The sequence below is a fragment of the Acomys russatus genome, chromosome X, assembly GCF_903995435.1.
Source record: "Acomys russatus chromosome X, mAcoRus1.1, whole genome shotgun sequence".
Classification (NCBI taxonomy): Eukaryota; Metazoa; Chordata; class Mammalia; order Rodentia; family Muridae; genus Acomys; species Acomys russatus.
In genome coordinates this window covers 17,494,631-17,507,962 of record NC_067169.1, presented here as the reverse complement: position 1 = coordinate 17,507,962, position 13,332 = coordinate 17,494,631, and the positions used below count along the sequence as shown (strand labels likewise).

General features: G+C 40.7%; 1 protein-coding gene across 1 annotated transcript; it reads left to right on the top strand.

The window, feature by feature from the left end:
* The first annotated feature begins 10,401 nt into the window (after window positions 1–10,401).
* LOC127184661 (huntingtin-interacting protein M) lies at window positions 10,402–10,764 on the top strand. The gene has a single exon (XM_051141001.1). The coding sequence runs from the start codon at window positions 10,402–10,404 to the stop codon at window positions 10,762–10,764; it is 363 nt and encodes a 120-aa protein (XP_050996958.1).
* Window positions 10,765–13,332: the final 2,568 nt, after the last annotated feature.

Below are 13,332 nucleotides of genomic sequence, written 5' to 3'. Positions count from 1 at the left end.
GCTTAGAAGTTAAGAGCACTTATTGCTCCTGCAGAGAACTGAGGTTCAATTCTCATCACCCACATGGTGCCTCAAAACCTTCCTTAAATCAAGTTCCAGATGATCCAAAACCTTTTTCTGATCTGTACTGGTAGCAGACATGCTTGTGGTACATACACACACACACTCACACAAAACACTCATACTCAGAAAATAAAAATAAATGTTTAAAACATTAAAATAATGCAACGTCTTTCTAAGTAAAAAACTTGAGTTTATCAGGAAATGCAAGTTTTCACTTAGAATGATTCCATTTTAATTGTTTGCGTGTGTGTACATGCCACAGTTAGTGTACCTGTCAGGGGACAATTTATAGCAGTGGGTTCTCTTCTTCCACCATGTGGTTCCTGGCCATTGAACTCAGATCATAATCTATACCCTTAGAGCTATCTCATTTGCCCTGTGAATATGCTTTTCAACAAAGTTGAATATATTGTAATGAATGGGATGGCTTGATTGAGAAGTCTCAGGGATGACTGCTCTTGCAGGTCAAGGAAAGAGCACTATACACAGCTCTTTTGGATCCTTTAGCTATCTCTATGGAAAAATCTTACTGATGAGTAGATGTCATTAATCACCTATCAGTGATTTGGAAATTTTGTTTGTATTATGAATAAAAATTCTCCAGAATGTCTATATCTTTTGACTCTGGTATGGAGGGCTGTGCTCTGTTTTTGTTTGTTTGGGTTTTTTGTTTTTGTTGTTGTTTGTTTTGTTTTGGGGGGGTAATATTTTCTGGGAAAATGTCTGGAGGAGGAATTGATTATGTGACAAGTTCAGTTTTTATGAAATGGTCTATTCAAGTGTACTCATGGCACCTCTTAATTAAAGGCATATCTTAGGTCTTGCTGTTTTACTTGCTACTGTGAGAATGTGGGGGCATTTTTTCTCTGTAATGCAAATAAGTTGTTGGCTATTTCTTACTGCTTAAGGAATTAGCCTCATTTCAGCCTCTCTACAAGTCAAAGCCTTCCCACATGACTTATTTTATGAGAACCACTTTTGGAAATGACATGAGAAAGTATTTTCCAGACTACCAGTTATTTGTCATAGAGGATCTTTATAAGTGTGCTAAGTCTCTGAGGCTGTTTTATTTTCCATGGAATAAATATTCTAGATTTTCCATGAAGTACTGAGAGTCTGGGGATTTGTGGCTCCTCAATTAAGTAGCATGTGCCAGTTATCTTTTGCCACAATAATGTGGTGTGATAAACTGACATACCATAATACATTAAAAAATAGAATTCTTTCAGCTTAATACTGCGAGGTGCTCTGCTACTAGTGTGCCAGAAAATGTTATAAATTATTTGTTGCGCAGTCATTTAAAATCTCTGGGAATGGTCCCACAGACACAACAAATGGAGCATATGTTTTTATTTTTCCAAGACGGGGAACTCTTTACTTCCGGCTGGCCAGTAACAGCAATCCTCCTACCTCATCCTCTTAAGTCTAGAGATAAAAGGTGTGAGCTTCCATACCTAGCAGAAATAGTTACTCAAGAAAATATATGAATGCTTCATGAAAGTTATTAGAATATGTAGTCACTCAATTGAGACCCTAGCCTTCTCCTCCCACCCCCTTGCTTAGTACAATAGACTTATAACAAAAACTGCATTCATCCATTTCTTTTCAACTTTCAAGCAAGGGCTATTTTTAGGTGCAGTTCAAGATATCAGCATTGTTTTCATCCTGTTGCTAGGAGCTAACTTCTGAGAAAGAGTGGCCCAGAGTTGCACCCTGGCTGTGACATCATGGGGAGCTGATCATTTCTTACATGGATTGTAATCCATATATGATCCTTCCTGAGAGAGGCAAGCTGAAAAGAACCAGTGTTATCCTCTCCTTTTAAGAATGCTCCAACCCCCATGACAGGATGTTAGTCTGAGAACACTGTACCTTTGTCCCTAGCTCTGGCACAAGAGCCAAGGTTTAGAGAATTTTCCTTGACAGAGAAGCACACCATAAAGCAGAACACCCTAAAATTTCCCCAAAGGTTCATTTGCCAAAAAAGTACAGAAATTTAAAGCCCACAGATACTCTCAGTACCGGTGAAAGTTGCAGTAAAATTTAAATTGAAGGAAGAGTAATAGATCAATTGAAAATACAGACATAAGTCTACATTAGCTAATTAGAAGAAAGCTAGGAAAGAAACAGATGAGGGCAATGCTCCCGGGACACAGTAAATACTTAACCACACCGACCTAGAGAAATAACAATTCAGAGAAGCCCGTATAGATATCACATACATCTCTTTCTCCACCTCTACTGTGCTCTACAGTAGAAAGGCAGGCATAGAAGTCAGCGGTAGAGCACTTGCTTTGCGTGCACCAGGGCCTTAGTTTAACCCCCAATCTGGGAAAGGAGAGCAGTCAGCTAGTCATTAGTGGGTTTGAATGTGGCAGTGTGACCAGTGAAAGAGACAAAAGGAACCTTGTCCAAACTGGTGTTTCCCCAGGGAGTCTGGTTGAACCTAAATCTACATTGAGAGAAATCACTAAAATACTTTACCCTTCCAGGAAACAAATAATGTGTACTTAGGAGGATCAACATCCCTAGTTACTAAGAGATCTCAGATTTCCAGTTTCCAACCACAATGATGAGAGATGCAAAGAAACAGAAAACTTGAATGGCAGGAGAAAGAAAAAATGAACTTAAAGATAAATCAATTTACATTACACATTTTTAAAAGATAGCGTATTATATATGATTTAATCTCAATGGAGTGTCTACACTAGGTAAGCCTGCTAAAACTGAAAGATTGCTTATAGCTATGGGGTATGAGGGCCTAGAAGACCAATCACAAGTGGATACAAGGTTTCTTCTTCTTTTTTTGTACTTTTAAAAACAAAATTAAATTTATTTTTATAAACTTTATTCACTTTACATTGCATTTGTAGCCCCCTCCCTCATCTCTTCCCAGCCCCACCCTCCCTCCCTCCCTCTCTTTTCCCCTTTATGCCCCTCCGTTAGTCCACAGAGACAGGGAGCCCTTCTCCCCTATCAACTGATCCAGCCTACAAAGTCTCATCCTCTTCCTCTGTGGTCTGGCAAGGCAGCCGAAGCGATCAAAGGGCAGTAAACAGAGTCCATGGCAGAAATCTCCAAAGGAGCCCCCTAGCAAGGTTTCAGGTTTTTCTACTTATTTTTCTTTTTATTCCTTGCCAGTTTTATGCATATGTAGAACACATTATAGTAGTTTTACCTCCATCCATCTTCTTTCCCTCCTCCACTGAAATTCTCAATAAGTTCCTCTCCTCATCTTTTTATGTGTATGATCCACTGAGTTTAACTGGGTTTCATTTTGATGTGATGAAAATTTATGGTGCTTATACATAGCTGCCTATGCTACAACCCATGAAACTGTACACTTGAAGTGGCTGGAGTCTATGGTATGTGGGCTATATGGCAGTATAGCCTGTAGAAAACCTTCCAGCTTTTATGGATATCGTTTTATGTGCTTGTGGGGTACACTCACTGTGACAGTGTCTTTGGTCTTGGTTGTGACTCTTGGATACCATTAGCCATTTGGGTTGATTTTGCTGATTATGCTGGGTTCCCGCATCTAATGCCTTAGAAACCTCAATTGTGTGGATAGCGCTCAGCTTTGCATGATAGTTAACATTAAATATTGACGTTTTAAAGGGATACCTAAAGATCTGGCAAAGCTCTATTTTTGGATATGTCCATGAGAGTGTTTATTGAAGAGGCTGGAGTGTGAACAAGCGTACCAAGTTATGAAGGTCTAGTCTGAATATACTGAATATGGGTAGATGTCAGCCAATCTACTAGAGGCCTGGGTGGAATGAAATAAGAGGAATTTTTGTTTTTTCTCTTTTATGGAGCTGGGGTGTTTTCCTCCTCACATCCTTGAACATCAAAAAGGGAGTTTCTCTAGCCTCAGGATTCTATATTTTATGCCAGTAACCCCTCATGTATGCAAACTCTCAGGTTGCTTGCTTCAGATTGAGTTACAATATCAGTTTTTCTGGCTTTGAATCTTTTGGACTAAGACAAGCCGTACTCCCAGTATCCCAGGGTCTCATCCAGCTCACAAGTGATATGTCATAGAACATCTCAGTCTCTATATTTGCATGAGCCAGTTTTCTCAGTAAGTCCCCTCTCATTTGTATGTATGTACCCAAATATATGCATGTACATGACTACTTCAATCATAAAAGGAAAGGATATGCATCCTAATGAGTCTTCTCAATAAAACTCTGATTAATACATCTTTCATTTTCTAGCAAACTGGCTGATGCTTCTTGACATTATAAAACTAGGAAATTCAAGACAAGAGTGAAAAACCACAAGCCTTGAATAAAGACTAGGGCCATCCCTCCTTTTCCATTTCCATAAGTAATAAGACAACTCCAGACTTAAGAGGTGAGGGTATATGTACTATGTTTGAGAAGAGCTACGAAACCACATTTTTAAGACATGGAAGGAGTGGCTAAAGAGAATGAGACAGTGTGGTTACTTCTGTTAAACTATCTGCCATCCATTCACTACCCCATGTCATTTTAGAACCTCTTTCTACACCCATAAGGATGTAATAATGCTTGTTGTGTTTGACATGCAATATATAGAAATTAACACAGTCTTGGATGCCAAGAAGATTGAACATATATATTTATTGAATAATTGATGAAATAATGGGTGAAATGTAAGAAGAAAGTATTTGTATGGAAGATATAGTACCCTGTCCAGGCTTCCCACAAGCTATACAATTTAAGTGCATATTTTCTCATATTCGAATGTCAGAACCTGTAGTTCTTTGTGTATGGCTCACCAGAACCTGTTCTGTTCAAGAATATGATAGTTCAAAGTGATAGAGCATTATTTTCCCTTGGAGTGTGTTTACTGGAAGGCTCCATAAAAATTTTCAGTGGTTTTAGCTGCTCTATAATAAGTGCTTTCTTCCTTTCTCTGTTTCACTTCCCTTTCACAAGTTCTTGGGAACACATGTGTTAAACTAAGTAACAACCTCCAAAGGTAGTCTAGAATCCACGTAATTGTCCCTATAAAATTAACTTATGTGGCTAAAGAAAATTCATAGATATGTTTAAGGTTCTTGACATAGAAGATTCTTTTTTAGAGTCTGATAGAGCCTACATGCATTTACACATGTCCATATAAGAGGAAGACAGAGATTGATTTGGCACAGAAGAAAAAAACCTATTGATTGTGAATATAATGAAAGAGACCACTATTCCTTTATGAGTTAGGAAAGGCATTGGCTAGAGTCTTCTCTAGAGATTACAGAATGAGGATGCCCCTGGAACACCTTGCTTTCAGCCCACTGTAACTGATATTGGTCTTCTGACCTACCATTATGTAATAGTCTGAATGAATGTTTGAACTTATCACATTTATGGTTGTTCATTATAGCAGCTATAGGAATCAAATATATAGCTTCTAGTACCTAGAAGTGGGTTGCTGTTCTAATGAGTGTGTAAAATTGGGCACGTGCCTTTGTGTTTGGCTAATAGATGAACACAGTAGAGAAAGCCCATGCAATCTCAGGAAATACCTAAAGTGTCATAAAAAGATTACAGATAGAAACATGAACATCGAAGATGTAGCTGGAAAAAGTTTAGAAGCAAGTTAGGAACATACCACTGGCAAGTGAGGAGTTGGGGTTGTGTCATCAGAGAACTGGAAAATCACCTTTGGTCCTTCTTTAGGGACACCTCAACAATTCATTCCCAAGGATATCAGAGGAAAGCATAAGAGCTTTTTACACAGTAGCATAACATGCCTGAAGAATACAATGGGCATGCAGAGACAATAAAGAACCGGGTGTCTCTAGTCTTTGTTAATGCTTTTATGGAGGTTGGCCTCCAAACCTGAGCTAGGTCTGTTGCATAAGGATATTGAAAGAGAGGTCATTCCCCCACCCCACCCCCCCAATCAGTACAGAACATATACCCAGACACCAATTTCTCAGCACAAAGGAGATTTATTACCATAGAGGGGCAAACAGGGATGGGGGATCAGTAGTAAGAAAAGCCAGAGAGCAAGAGAGGGCATGTTTTATAGGAAGGGACTTTTAAGGGGGAAAGGTCTGTGCTGTACTGAGTTGGTAAATCCTCATTTGATATGTTAGCTAAATAATGAATTTTGATTATTGCACCTTGGTCTTTTACTCAGGAATATGTTGGTAGCCAAATAAGGGAATAGACCTTGGGGGATAACTTTAGGAATATAACAGTTTTAGCAAGGGAGTGGAAAAGGAGTAAAAGGGCAAAACCTGTCTGCAGTGTTTGCCATGCTCAGGCCTATGTCTCCCATGCTTGAGTCTGTGTTTGCTATGCTTGGCCTGTTAGAGCCCCTTTACTTATAATCCCAGGTATTCTGATGGCCAGTGCAGAAAGATCACAAGTTCAAGGCCTGCTTGGGCTACATAGTGAGCTTGTGGCTTGTTTAAGGACCTCAGTGAGGCTCTTTCAGTTAAAAGAGTAGAAAGGTTGTGAATATAGTTCAGTGTTTTAGCATTGGCTTTGCATGTGTGAGTTCATAGGTTCCAACTCTAGTGCCATGGAAGAAAAGAAAGAAGAAAGGGGGGGGGGAGGAAAACCAAAAGCAATAGAAAAGGAAAAGATGTGTTACCCAGGAGCATGTTGCCCTTTGATGTGAAATGCATTTAACTTTCTCAGCCCAACTGAATTGACTGCATTCTGTTTGCTTTAACCATCTTCTTTGACTGTTCATCTGCCTTCAAATACCGTTAGTCTGTTGCTGCTGCTTTAACCACCTCCTATTTCTGTTGCTTCAACCACCTTCTGCTATTGTTGGTCTAACTTCCTTTCTGATTCTGTTACTGAACCCATTCTTTTAATGTTATTTTAACTGCTTTCTATTTCTGTTGGTCTAGCCACTGTTATTTAACTGCTTGTCTAACTACCTTCTGTCAACTGCTTGTCTAACTGCAATCTATTACCAGTGCTCTAACTACTTCCTGATTCCGTTGGTCTAACTGCTTCCTACTGTTAGTGGAATAGCCTTCTATCACTGTTGCTTGGTTTACCTGCATTCTATTCCTTTTGGTTCCACTCTATTTCCAAACACAAGATAGCTGTTTCAGATGGAATATAGCTAACCAAATTAATTACCATGATGTTACCATGTAGCTTTTCTTGGCTATGGGCTAGGGAAGCACAGCTAATTGCCATTAGTTTACCATTTAGTTTTATGGTCACTTTAGAGCCTTCATCTGTTTGTATAGTTCATATAGCACCCAACAAGCCATTTGAGGATTGCTTGCTTAAATACTAGCATTTAAGTTTTAAGCTTCCTCCTTGAGACTATGTCCTCTCTCAGTTTCCATCCTCATGATGGGTACTTGAGATAGGAGATGGCTAACCAAATTTTACTAGCATGAATTATCTTTTACATTTGTTAGCTGTTGACTAGAGAAGCACAGATACTGTACTTACTGTCATTATTTGTATCCTTTAGCTTTGTGTCTAATTTAAGGCCCAAGTTCATCTTCTGGTTTACCTTTAGATTGCTTGATGATGTCTTAGTGTGTGAGAGTTATAAACTGCCTCTTGCAGAATATTTCTTCTCTCCCAAGTCTTTCTTTGCATGCTTCAACAGTTGGTATCCTGTCAGTGTTTTGCCTACACTAGTAAGGGAAAATTTTAGTTGAATTTTCTCCTATCATTATGTGAAAAGAACTTGTGACTGATTGATGTGAATATTTATTTAGTTGCACAGATTTCCAAATAAATGTTGAAATCATGGTCTCCTCACTCTCACTGCTGCTTGTAGTATAATAATAGAGGAAGAAAATAAAGGAAGGGATGCTAAGGAGAAAGGAACCAGAACGTGGTTACATAGAAATCTCAGCCTACTCAGATTGTAAATGATGAAAATGAAGAGATTTGTTCTCAGAAGTGGTCCTTTATAGATTAAGTCAAGAATACAGTGAGACACCTTTGTGATAATTCCCTTAAGGAAATGAAAACAAGAAAGTATTCAATCACATAGTAGCTATTTTGAAGAAATGTGATGTGTGCTTCTCAGCACAATCAAGACTTAGAGATGGGTTTTTCCTTTTTATTTATTCTTCTCTCGCACACTACATCTTGACCACAGTTTCCCTTCCATCCAATCCTTCCAGTTACCCATCCACCTCTTTTCTCTCCCACCTCTTTTTCCCTTAAAAAAAAAAAAGGTCTCCCAGGGATATCAGGGATAGCATAAAAAGATGCTGTAAGACTAGGCCCAAACTCTCATATCAAGGCTGGACAGGCAACCCAATAGGAGGAAAAGGGTCCCAAGATCAGGTAAAATAGTCAGAGACACCCCCTCTCCCACTGTTAAGAGTCTCACAAAACCCCGAGCTAAACATAACATATATGAAGAGAGCCTAATACAGACCTATATAGGCTCCTTTATTGCTGCTTTAATCTGTGAGCCTCTATGATCCCTGTTTAGTTGATTCTGTGGACCATGTTCTCCCAGTGTCCTTGACCCTTCTGACTTCTATAATACCTCCTTCCTCTCTTCTGCAGGAACTTTCCTGAGCTCTGCCTAATGCTTGCCTGTGGGTCTCTGCATTTGCTCCCATCAGCTGCTGGAGGAAGCCTCTAGTAGAATATAATGATATTATATATGAATTAGCTCATTGACCTTTTTTTTTTTTTTACCAGTTGTGTTTAGTTCTACCCTAGGTCTCTGACCATCCAGGAAGTGTCTGGAGTGGGTTTCTTCTTCTGGCATAGGCCTCAAGTTAGACCAATCATTGTTTGGCCACTCCCATAAGCTCTGAGCCATTATTGCCCCAGATATCTTGGAGGCAGAACAGATTGTGGATCAAAGGTTTTGTGGCTAGGTTGGTATCCAAGTCCCAACCCTGGATGCCTTGCCTCGTTATAGAAGATGGCTAGTTCAGGCTCTATATCCATCATTACTAGGCGTCCTCCCTAGGGTCAGTTTCATAGGTTCCAGGAAGTTTCCACTGCTCTTGGTTTCCACGTTGCCCCTCAAATGCCCACTCCCAGTACTTTCTCTCTCAATACCTTCTTCCCTGACCTGATTTCCCTGGTTCCCATTCCACTCACCTCACCTCTAGTCCACACACAGAATCTATTCTATTTCCCCTACAGTCCCCCTTGTTACTTAACGACTCTGGATCTGTGGATTGTAGTGTCCTTGTTATTTACTTTGATTAAGGACCTGTGAAGGAATATAATGTCTAATAGAGTGAATTTCCATGGGCTATATAGATGATCTCTGAGTTCTGGGAAATGTTATATCAGCAGAAATAATGCCAGATTAGATTAAAGGTGACAGATGACTAAATAGCAACAATAACAAAAAGTCTATGGGATTCTTCAAATTGTGAAGGGCAAAGTTGGAAAAGATTATTCATAGCCTTGTACTACCATTCAAAAGGCACATGACTCAGTACCTGAGGGTCCAGAGGGAAGAGCTCTGGCTACAGATACAGGCATGAAATCAGTAGGCCCAGGGTGAATGGCCTCAGATCTCATGAGGTTACTGTTCTATCCTAATAGCTAATGAAGCTTGACATAATTGGGTTTTGATATTAATTGGATTGAAGATTCTTTTCTTCATTACACTTTCTTTTTGGACCAGGAAAGTTATTGGTTATGAGTGAACCAAAAGACAACAAAAAAAGCAGGAATAAGATATTAATAGAAAGGAAAATTAAAATAACAGATATATCCTGGAGCCTGGGTTTAACCCAACATATCCAAGAAAGACAAGTCCTGACTTAAATGGAACTACAGCTACCAACAATCTCTATGTAACTCATACCAGAAACATGCTGAGCATTTCTTCAAAAAATTAGATGTTTTCAAATGGAATAAAACTCAGGTAGATATGGAATGAACACGTGTTCAAAGGTGTATCCAAATAATGTGAGGGAATGTTAACCAAGTCCATTTAAATAAATAAATGTAATCAAAATAGGTCTCATTAGTGCTTGAGGAGAACCTTCAAACTTCTACCTGGAAAATCTGACACCTCTATTAGTGCCTTGTAGTTAATGAGAAGTTGTAAGGACAGACAGTTTTCAACTAAAACACATGATTTTTACAATAGTAATTTGAGTGTAATTGAACGGAGTTAAATTTCCCTCAAACTCAGGGTATGATAGCCAGATTTCTGTGATAGGCACTTCTAGGCCTAGGCCTAGTCAGCACTCATTGGTGTCCACTAGGCACCAATGACATCTCAAAGCCTAAGATGTCATAAAGGTAGCTCCTGGCCACTGAGGAGCAGAAGCTGGAGAGGCAATGAGCAGGACTGAACATTGAGTATCTTCAGAGAACCAGTCCTGCTGGTGAACCAGGCAGAACCTACTGGAGCCCAACCCATCAAACCATCATGTCGGGGAAGAAGAACCAAGAAAAACCTTGCAGTGACAACAAGCAGATGGAAGATACTACGTCGTCTTCTTCTAGGCTTGAGGTACAGGTTCCTGTCAACTATGTGTATCGCCTACTGCAGGAGGAGCAGTATACCCCCTGTCTAGGTTCCACCACTTCAGATTTCCTCCTTGCCATGCTTGATTACCTTACCGACTACATGCTGGAGGTGGTGGGCTCCGAAGCCAGCATCACCAGCCAACAAGACAGTCCTCAAAACGGAGAGAGACGAGGAGACAACAACTGTGAACCCTCTCAGGCCTTCAAGAACGCACCTTTCTCTCTGTTTGATGAGATACCTGGACCCAGAAGGAATGGCTGAAGACTGGGGTACAGAACCGGGAGGTGGGAAGCTTCACAGACTCAGCTAGAACCATGAAGGCTAATAGCAGAGGAGGCTCCCCTGGTGTCCATGAATACTAATAAAGTGTTTAAATGAGACCTATCTGTTCTGACTCTTCTCAGTTTCTTTCTGAGGTGGGGGCGTCGACGAGATACTAAGGAGAGGGTGGAAGCTGGAATGGTGCTTAGTAGGCGGCGTTCGAATCCTGGGAGTACTTCTTAGTGGGGGGTAGGTTGGGTGGTGACCCTGGTGGGAGGAATTGAGTGGATGGAGAGGACAAAAGAAACCTCAGAGAAGCTCAGAAGTTGGCTGGAGCCTCGCTGGCAAGTTGGATTTTCAGTATGGTAACAGGAGACGCTGCATATGAACAGACATTTTACATGGGAGTATTTTCATGGGAGGGAAGGCAGGTCTCAGGTCAGAAGGAAAGGGGTGTCAGTAAAGGGTTACACACAGTAGCCATGAGCTTAATGGGACAGAGATGATGGAGTGACAGTGAAGCCAGAAGGAAACATGCCATGGACCACTGGCTCAGTTGGGGAATAGGTCCTTGAAATCAGGGGTTCTTGGAGCGTCACTGAACATGAGATAAGGCATTGACAAATAGAGGTGACTCAAGTTTGAGGTTCTGGTGTATTTTTTTAGCCAGTCTAACATTATATACATTTCTTGAAAGTGGGGGGGGGATTGGTTACATTTTCCCACAGAGAAGATTAATGGAAGTCAGTGAGCAACCAAGCATACACAGTACAGATACACAATACAGAAGTTATTGTGTTGTCATTTTTTGAATTACGACTTTGAATCGAAACAATACAAGGTACAGAGTACATAGCGAAAAGACATCATCACTTCTAAGTTATTGGCTTAGTATCAATATGTATGTGCTCTCTTTGTTCAGGACCAACGTCCTCTCCTTAACGGAACTTTCTCCCTAACGAAACTTGTGCCCAGCACCTGTGTGCCAGGACGTTTTTTCTCTATTCTATTCTTCTTGTTCCTGCTACCTGGAATATTTTGAAATACTCCATTTTTTTGTAGGCCATAGTATAACTTATTCACTTGATTAATTTCTAGTCATGTCTCTTTTAATAAGTGGAAATGAAACAAAACTACTTCGGCCATGGACAGTCCCTGGCTGTAGTCCCAGGCCAGGGTCTCATAGCAACCATTGCTACAGTTAAAAAGTCCTACTTTGGGAGTGAAATGCAGTTAGGATTAGAGAGAACAGGAAATAGCTCCCAACAATGAGGATATTGAAACTACAGTTTCTGTTGGCAAAAATATCAACCCCAGTTCAGGAGACTCTCCCCTTTTCGGGGGTCTTAGTTCTCAGGCCTGTGTAGTAATTGTCACAGACTCCACTAGAGAGGGGTGACAGAAGCACACATTTTAGAAGAGGTAAAATGGTTAATCATCTAGCCTCAAGATGTGCCTTCTTGAAGGCAAATGGCAGTTTATAAAGGTACAAGAGGAAACTCTGTGTTAGAATGAGGTGTTTCATTTTGATTGGGCAGGTTAATTAGGGCAGTCAAAGGGGGATTTTGGTGGCTGGACTTCAATACTTTGATGGCTGGACCTTGGTAGTGTGAACTGAGATCTTCAAAGAGATCTCTAGTCTATACCCAGAGTCCCCAGAGACAAACGGAGTCTGATGTCGGTGCAATACACACAGGAATTTTATTGAGCCGGCACGTCGGGGTCTGTTCAGTTCTTTCAAGCTGCAGACCTCAAAAAGCACGAGCAAGTGCTTTTTAAAAAAAAAAAATATTTTGTTAATTTATTCATATTACATCTCAATTGTTATCCCATCCCTTGTATCCTCCCATTCCTCCCTCTCTCCCATTTTCCCCTTACTCACCTCCCCTATGAATGTGACTGAGGGGGACTTCCTTCCCCTGTATATGCTCATAGGGTATCAAGTCTCTTCTTGGTAGCCTGCTATCCTTCCTCTGAGTGCCACCAGGTCTCCCCATTCAGGGGATGTGGTCAAATATGGGGCACCAGAGTATGTGTCAATTAAAATTTTTTTCTTTATTTAAAAATTCATTCATTCATACTACATATCAATAGTTATCCCATCCCTTGTATCCTCCCATTTCTCCCTCCCTCCCATTTCCCCCTTACTACCCTCCCCTATGAATGTGACTGAGGAGCACCTCCTCCCCCTGTATATGCTCATAGGGTATCAAGTCTCTTCTTGGTAGCCTGCTATCCTTCCTCTGAGTGCCCCCAGGTCTCCCCGTCAAGGGGACGTGGTCAAATATGGGGCACCAGAGTTCGTCTGAAAGTCAGACCCCCACTCTCCACTCAGCGGTGGAGAATATCTTGTCCATTGGCTAGATCTGGTTAGGGGTTCGAAGTTTACTGCATGCATTATCCTTGGCTGGTACCATAGTTTGAGCAGGACCCCTGGGCCCAGATCATCATAATGTTCTTCTTGTAGGTTTCTAGAACCCTCTGGATCCTTCTATTTCCCCATTCTCCCATGCTTCTGTCACCTAGAGTCCCAATAAGGGAGAAGCAGGTGCTTTTTAAAAATATCAT